This window comes from Micropterus dolomieu, unplaced genomic scaffold (assembly GCF_021292245.1).
Source record: "Micropterus dolomieu isolate WLL.071019.BEF.003 ecotype Adirondacks unplaced genomic scaffold, ASM2129224v1 contig_13445, whole genome shotgun sequence".
Classification (NCBI taxonomy): Eukaryota; Metazoa; Chordata; class Actinopteri; order Centrarchiformes; family Centrarchidae; genus Micropterus; species Micropterus dolomieu.
The window spans coordinates 15,656-24,213 of record NW_025742431.1 but is presented as its reverse complement, the minus strand read 5'-3'; the positions used below and the strand labels follow the sequence as shown (position 1 = coordinate 24,213).

At 36.1% G+C, this 8,558-nt stretch overlaps 1 protein-coding gene across 1 annotated transcript; it reads right to left on the bottom strand.

Annotated features, from left to right (window-relative positions):
* Window positions 1-1,761: 1,761 nt before the first annotated feature.
* Window positions 1,762-8,165, bottom strand: LOC123966439. The gene is made up of 4 exons (XM_046042601.1): window positions 8,114-8,165; window positions 3,023-3,340; window positions 2,834-2,947; window positions 1,762-2,471 (listed from the first exon to the last, which is right to left on the bottom strand). The coding sequence occupies exons 1-4, from the start codon at window positions 8,160-8,162 to the stop codon at window positions 2,314-2,316; spliced, it is 639 nt and encodes a 212-aa protein (XP_045898557.1). The 5' UTR covers window positions 8,163-8,165; the 3' UTR covers window positions 1,762-2,313.
* Window positions 8,166-8,558: the final 393 nt, after the last annotated feature.

Sequence of the window (8,558 nt, the reverse complement as noted above, 5' to 3'; positions counted from 1 at the left end):
TAGGTAAACAAAGTACTAATATAAAATTATATTATACATTATATAAACCATCATCATTGAGTATGTATACAATAAATAAAATTATCTCTTTGTTTTTACTTGTTTTTGGCAATAAAAGTTAAATATCTCCATTGACCAAAAATTAAACATTCATATTGACCGACCACACCCCTGTATCTGCATGAAATGGTTGGGTCAAGATTTAATTAGTGCCGGGAAACGTTTAGCAAGAGATTCATATTAAATCATTGTCCTGTCATTGTCGGGCTGAAATCATTGAAAGTTACTTAATTTACTGCATTTTTTTGTTGCTTAAGAGTTTAATGTTAAAATCTTCAGGGGGATGACTCCCAGACGACCGACTCATATATTTCATCATAGAATATTTATAGAATATCTTTTCCTCTTGTTCTCGTGACCAAAGTCTTTCATCGCACCCCTATTCTCGAACCTTATGTCCCCATCTCTTTTCAACACAAACACTTTTGCTGTTACGTACAGTAGGCCTACAGCTTATATTATTTCACCATCTATGCACAAATGTAGCCAAAGTAGTGAATGTGTGTTTGTGGGGATGTGTGGTAATGTGAGCTGGTGTTGCTACATTGACAGGACAGAATTTTTCTCCCAGTCTGCCCCTGACTCTGGTACAAAAATGGTTTCTCCATATCCAAAAACTTAGTTCAGCCTTCAAACTGAAAGTCACATTTCTGAAATTATTACCAAGTCTAATTACTCTACATGTCATCTGGATCCGATCCCCACAGCCCTAGTAAAAGCATGTTTGCCTTTATAAATTCCCTAGTAAAATCCATCATCAACTCCTCTCTGTCCACTGGTTCCACCCTCTCTGAAAGTTTCCATAATAAGACCAACACTGGAAAAACCTGGTTTAGACTGCAATGACCACATCAACCACAGGAAATTTTCCAACTTACCATTTATATCCACAATTCTAGAGAGAGTTGTTGCATCTCAACTACAGACCTACCTCAATAAAAACAATCTCCTTGAAAAATTTCAGTCTGGCTTAAGACCCATAGTACAGAAACTGCCCTGGTTAAGATCACCAACAACTTCCTCCGTGCAGCAGATTCCGGTCTACTCTCCATTCTCATCCTACTGGACCTCACAGCAGCTTTTGACACTGTATCACATCCTCTCCTCATGCATGTCATACCTGTCTCCACACAGATTAAGAGCCTTGGTCACATTGGACAGTACCTTCTCTCACGCGCTGTTCTAACCCAACACTCAACAGAAGTTATAGTAAAGGCTTTGGCCACATCACGCATTGATTAGTGCCAGGCACGTGCACACATAGACATCAAAAGGGACTTCAGCACCTGCCCTTTTTCTTCTTCAAGAGGGATGTTTTTTTAATAAATTAATAGGCCTATACAGTATATTTATTCCTGTTTGCAGGATTCCCTGTCAAACAAATATATTTATTGGGGGAAAAAATCTATCTAAATAATTGTGTGTGTGTGTGTGTGTGTGTGCATGGTAAATGTAATATAATAGCAACAATAACAAAGTATTTGATCAATACATTAATGTATTCAGGCAATTCAGTATTATGTTGCTTATTATTATTATTATGTTGCAGTATTATGCCTGCAGCCCAATGCCACAGTTTAGTGTGAAGATTTATGTGAAGTGTTATGTATTCCAATAACACCAAAAGAATTTAAACGATTTATTGCCTTGTGAAAAATAAACACATTATTAATGAAACTATGTCGTAAATATATACTTGAAACTAGTAGCATAGAAAACATGCACATTGTGGCATAGTTTGCGTTTCTGTCGCCTGCTCCTGTGATAAATCTAGTGAATACTAAAAAAGACCATGGTCTCTGTGTGAACTGATTATTTTGTAGAAAATAAAAAGTTAATATATTTGTCTTGTTTAAAAAATGCCCTTTTTTTAACTTGAGCCCCTGCCCACCAAAATGTCTGTGCACATCCCTGATTAATGCAATGCAAATTTAGCAGGCATCCCCAAAAAACATGTTCACCAACTGCAACTCATACAAAATGCTACAGCAAGTTACCTCATTCAGACCCACACTCTTTCTCGCTTTCCTGCAGTCTAAATCTTTTGGCAGTACCACCCATCAACCTCAGTAATGGGTGCTAGGGCCTTCTCCTAAGGGACCTCAAAATATAGTTTTACTTTTATTTACTTTTCTGTTTTTATGCTGTTTTAATGATGCAATATATAATTGCCTCTTGTCGTATTTTATGATGTAAGGTGACCTCGAGTGGCATGAAAGGCCATTAAAAATAAAATAATTTATTATTTTATTATTATTTATCTCCTGTTGGTTCAACAGTCTGCCGAGGTTGCTTTGAAATCTTGACTTGGCCGTACTCCACCTCCACCTCTTCTCTTTGCTGCATCTGCCTCCCAGGTGGCTGCACGACCCTGACATCAGCATAGGTTAATTCCTGTTCAACTTCTTCTTCTGCAGAGCAAAAGTAATTGGTGATGCAAATACATCACATTTAATGATTAGATATACTCACTACAATAAAGGTGACATTACTGCTCATGTCAGAAGTGATATCAGTCGATTGTTAAAGGAATGGTTTCACAAATTCTGAAATATGCTTTATTGCTTTCTTGCTGATAGCTAGATGAGAAAACAGTTACCACTCAGTGATCTAACTTTCTGCTAGAAAGCCAAATGTATTGTCCAAAATATGTATGTAATTTTTGTATTTTAATATGTATAAATGTATTGTCTAATGTTTTGATTTGTAAATAGAGAGAGAAAAACAACAGTTTCTGAATGCAATGATGGTTTAAGAAAGTTTTGTTTAGTACCTTTAGGTTTGTTGTTTTCCTGTTTCTTGTGAACAAAGACGACTGCCACCCCGACTGCCAGGAGAATTACCAGTGCAGAGAGTACGCCGGCGATTGTCGGCAAAATTCCTATTTCTGTAATAAAGGACACACAGATCTTTAAGTTAACAAAAATATTTTTTTACCTTGTTGGCAAAAATGATTTTTTACCTCGAATGATCAAATGTAGAGTCCGCTGCTCGGATCTCTGTCCTTTTGGATCAAAGATTTCAAGAGTATATTCACCACCATCAGTCCAGCTCAGGTTGTTGATCCTAAATGTTCCATTAATGGGAGTAAATGAGAATTTGTTTTCTGTCAGATTAGACAGAATCTGATTCTTTCTCCCACTGAGTATTATTGTTGTGTTTTTTAACAATTGGTATCTAAATATTTCTGAGGCGTTGTCCATCAGCTGGAGGACCACAGTTCCTCCCAAAGCTCCATAACACTGAGCTCCATCCTGTCTGCCATCACATGTTTCCACACCTGGAAGTGTTGAAACATAAGCAGTTAAAGACATAAACAATTCTGATCCTTCGATTTCTTCAAAATCAACAGATCTACATCCTCTCTGCCATCACATGTTTTCATACCTGGAAATTTGAGAAAATATATTTTTAAAAAATGTAAATATCATACTTTAATCATTAAATTTTTTGAATGACCATGACAACGCAAACAGACATTTAATATTGTGTAGCTGAGTAACAGGTTCAACTAACATATTAAACATATTTCACTGTAATATATTTTTTACATATAGTTAGCTAAATTAACTTCACTCTTTTTTTAAACACCCCTACAGAACTATTTTAGAAAATAGTGGAAAACTTGAAGTGACTTGAGAAAAAAATTAAGTGGAAAATCGAAAACTGTTTGGGATGAAGCACTCTAATTATTAATTTAATGGGTCAATTTTCAAAACTCATCATTTTGATTTTTACTGTATTTTTATCTTATTGCACAATGATGTGGAATTGATTCCTGGATTTGCCATTGCTCTTGGAAATAACTAGAATTAAAAAGTCACTGAACCTTTGAAGAATAAACTGACAACTGCAGCAGTTTGAAACTGATATTTGAGCTCTTCTAACAAAATTTATCAATAAAAGTGGTAATTACAGGTGGTTTCTAACCTGTCTATACTCATGACTACATACACTGAGCAAAATTATACACACAAAACTTTTGTTTTTGTCCCCATTCATTATGAGCTGGACTCCAAGATGTAAGACTTTCTCTACGTACACAAAAGGCCTATTTCTCTCAAATATTGTTCACAAATCTGTCAAAATCTGTTTTAGTGAGCACCTCTCCTTTGCCGAGATAATCCATCCACCTTACAGGTGTGGCATATCAAGATGCTGATCAGACACTATGGGTATTGCACAGATACCACAATAAAATACCACTCAAAAATGTATGTGAAACAAACTGGGCAAGAAGTTTCAGTTTGAATCTGTGTTGTTAGTTGTAAGTTAAAAGGCTCACCGTGAGAGAATCTGAGTAGCATCAGAAACAGTCCAATCACAGCTTGCATGTCTCCTCAGTGTTCAGCCTCTGTTGACCCAGTTAGCAGCTTCCACTCACACTTTTCTCCTTCACCCAAAAGCAAACCTGCACATTCTACACTGAACAGCCTGAAATGTGTTCTGTGTGTTGTTGGTTTCATCTTTTTATAGGCAGAGACGAGAAAAGGAAGTGATGCCAGTTTCACTTCCCTTTTTGCTCAGACCAAGAGGGCGTTTGGGTGTGATGGACTGAGTGGAAAAGAGGGAAACATTCCTCCTTCACACTGAAAGAGGATTTGAGACTGGCAGCCTTGACATTTCTGAGGAGTCCATGTTCAAATATTAACAAAGTAATTATTACAAACCACATGACTTTGTCGTCATTTCTGACAAAACAAGCATCTGATGCATCATATTTATCAACTCTAAATGAATGACAACAAGTTACATTTAATCAAAATTCACATCTTGAGATTATGTCTTAAATTTTCAAACCCCTGCCTAACCCACAAGCTATTATGAGAACATGTTGAACACACATACTGCACAATAACACACACCAAGTTGTATTTTAAATTCTGGTTTAGACAGTGAAATCAAAATATCATAAATGACAGAGAAATGTGTATAACATTGCTTATTGGATTTACAATGAGGGCGGCACGGTGGTACAGTGGTTAGCACTGTCGCCTCACAGCATGTTGGGGGAGTTTGCATGGGTTCTCTCTGGGTGCTCCGGCTTCCTCCCACCATCCAAAGACATGTGGCCTAGGTGTGTGACCCTAAATTGTGAGTGTGAGTGGTTGTTCGTGTATGAGATGGACTGGCGACCTTGCCAGCTGGGATTGGCTCCAGCCCCCTGCGACTGACGATGGATGACGAAGAATAATGTTCAATTAAAAAAAGCTACAAGAGTTAGAAGATTAACCAACTGAACTGCTTATTTCAGTTCCTCATTTATAACACAAACACAAGGAGATTAAATATGTGCTGTTAGCCCACAGCTAAAACTATTTCTCTTCAATGTTCCTGGTTTGAAGCTTATCTGTATAATTCTTCATGTAAACACCCCACTCCTCTCTCTGTCCTCTCTTAGTTTCTGTCGCCCTCAACTGGCAACTGTTGTCATTCATTTATTGCACTTGCAGCACTAACCATGCATGTTTCGCACTCAACATTAGTGAGGAAGATTATATGATTATTTTAATTTTTATCTTTATTTTATTTTTTTTACTGAATACAGAATTATCCAAAAGCAACAATAATACCTCTGCAAAGCAGTAGAGGGAAACCTCACACCTTCTAACACTAATGATGAGTCTGGAAGTTTTATTCAATTCTCTGCAGTCATTAAAGGTACTGTCATTGTTCAAAATGTCAGCAAAAAGATGGCTCACCTAAAGAGACTGATGACACATAACTGACATCAAGTACCAATACAAAAGTGAAAAAACTTTTTTGTCCTAATAAAATAATCCTGTTTTTGGATAATCCAGTGTGTTTAAAATGGCTGATTTACCTGAAGAAGTTGGAGATTGTTCTCACCCTATAAAGAAACGCTTTATCCTTCAATTTAACTTCATTTGGAGATATATCATTTTCACTGGACATCCACAATGTGGAAATCTACAGTACTATTATTTCTGTAGTGCATCAGATTGTGTAAGCTTGATTCACAACATCACATTTAGCATTAGTATAAACAGAGCTGTGGCCTCTGGATCTTTATCACTCTTATAAGGCAGCAGTGCACTGAAACCTTTACAAAGCGACAGACTGTCCACTTGAGTTCATTCTATGTAAATGATACTCTGAGTCAGCTGGTCCCCTTATGATTGTAGAACTAGGGTTACAATAAATAACCATTGTTCTATCCTCCCCATTTAAGAGAGATAGCCTACACAATATACACACAGAGGTACAGACAGTAAAGGTAATGTTGCTATAGACTGAATGAATGATGGTACAGATATTTATAATAATGTTTTTGTAATTGTAAAGTCCGCTGCTCTGATCTCGTTCCATTTGAATCAAAGATTTCAAGAGTATATTCACCACCATCAGTCCAGCTCAGGTTTTTGATCCTAAATGTTCCATTAATGGGAGTAAATGAGGATCTGTCTTCTATCACATTAAACAGAATCTGATTCTTTCTCCCTGCAAGTATTACTGTTCTGTTGCTTAACAATTGGTATTTAAATATTTCTGAGGCGCTGTCCATCAGCTGGAGGACAGCGCAGTTCCTCCCAAAGCTCCATAACACTGAGCTCCATCCTGTCATTGTGAAATATAAGCTGTAAAAAAAAATAAAAAAATAGATAAAAATAACAAGATGAATGACAATGAGATGTAACTAAACCCACAAAAACAGTGGGTTCACTGCAGCTGTGTTTCTCTCAGACCAGCTTACAAAACATGAACTTATTCTTTTGCAGCTAAGAATTACACAGCAATGTGCCCAGGCGTGAAGTGTAATTAAGTAAATTTACTAAAGTGAAGTCTGAGCTCCATCCTCTCCGCCATAACAGTAGGTTTCCACACCTGGACATTTTGAAACATAAGCTGTAAAAATTTTTAACAATTTTGTTCCTTCCAATTCTTCTAAATCAACAGATCTACAGAGACAGTGGGTTTTGCTGGAGCTGTTTCAGACCACAGTTTGCAAACAGGAAGTTATTACACAGGCATGTGACCAGAAGTGAACTGAAAGTACTTTTGCTAAAGTAAAGTTTGAGGTTCTTTACTCGATTATTTGCTATACTACATTACACTTCCTCTCCAATACATTCAGGAGAAAACATTGTACTTTATACTTCACCACATTTACCTAATTTACTTCAATTTGACATCAGTAATAATAATCTAATAATACATCAATTATATATGATATATATAGATGAACAAGCTACTAAAATACAATACAAACATTGTGTGTTTTAGTGTCTTTTTAATGTTTCTTGTGAGCATTGTGTAGCTGCAATAGTCAGTACAAGATTGTAAAGTTTTTTCTTTTCTTCACTATTTTACTCTGAAGCAACTTTCAGGAAAAATGTGAAAATAAGGATTTATGAAGAACATGGGTAAAATTTTAAATTACATTTGTGAAAGACAAGATGTAAAAATATTAACATGATTATTTAATTAGATCTATTTTTTGAAAATCTGAAAATGATATGGGGACTGTAACTGTAAGTATCTCTCTTACAGCAGGCAGGAACATGTCTTTGAGCCAAGACCAAACAAAAACATTTCAACTGGTGCAAAATCCCTCCTCTTAGTAGAACCTTTAGTTAATGAATACATTTCAGCATTGGCTTTATAACTGAGTTTCCTCTTTTTTCTGAGTGAGAATACAATACCTCTCTCTGTTTCAGTTTTTCAGTTTTGGGCCTTTGAAGTTCCTTGAGATTTAGTCATCATCATTAAATACATTAATGATTAGGTCAATTATGTGCTTTTATTTCCATGTACTCTTGCGTATCTTTTGTATCTGTTATTTGTAGCTCAATTTCAATTGTAGTTATAAAAATAAACTGCTTTAATTTACCCTCATATGTAAATAGAGAAAGCTGACGAAACCTATTTATTTATTTAATATTCCTGATTCTTGTATGAATGTGGTCCCAGTATGCGTCAGTGTTTAAGCTGGGAAACACATCACTGAAGATGATGTCAGACTGCACATTTTGAATGTTCTCATCCCATAACTGCATAAAATGTGTCCAAATAAATAAGTTAATCAGCTCACCATGAGAGACTCTGAGTAGCATCAGCAACAGTCCAATCACAGCTTCCATGTCTCCTCATGCACATCCTACATTGTCACAGTCTGCAAATAAGAAGATGTGAAAACTCTGACCAAGCAGAGTGTTGTTAAAAAGTAGAGAGGGGAAAGAAGTAGTATTGATGCTTTGGTCCTCAGACCATCATCAGGTAAGAATCTAATTAAACACTTATTTACAAAATGACTAATTCTGCCAACATAAAGGTGTTTAGAAGGGCAGTTGAAATTTCCTACCCAGGATGCTTATATGCACTTATTAGGAAACATGAAGTAATTTAACACCGTCAAGTCTCTGGTACCTGATCAGGGCTCATGTTTCATGGATCACTCTCAATACTGGGTTACTTCAAACATTTAAACTTCAAAAAACATCCTCAGACTTTACAGTAATGATTCTTGTGTCATTCAC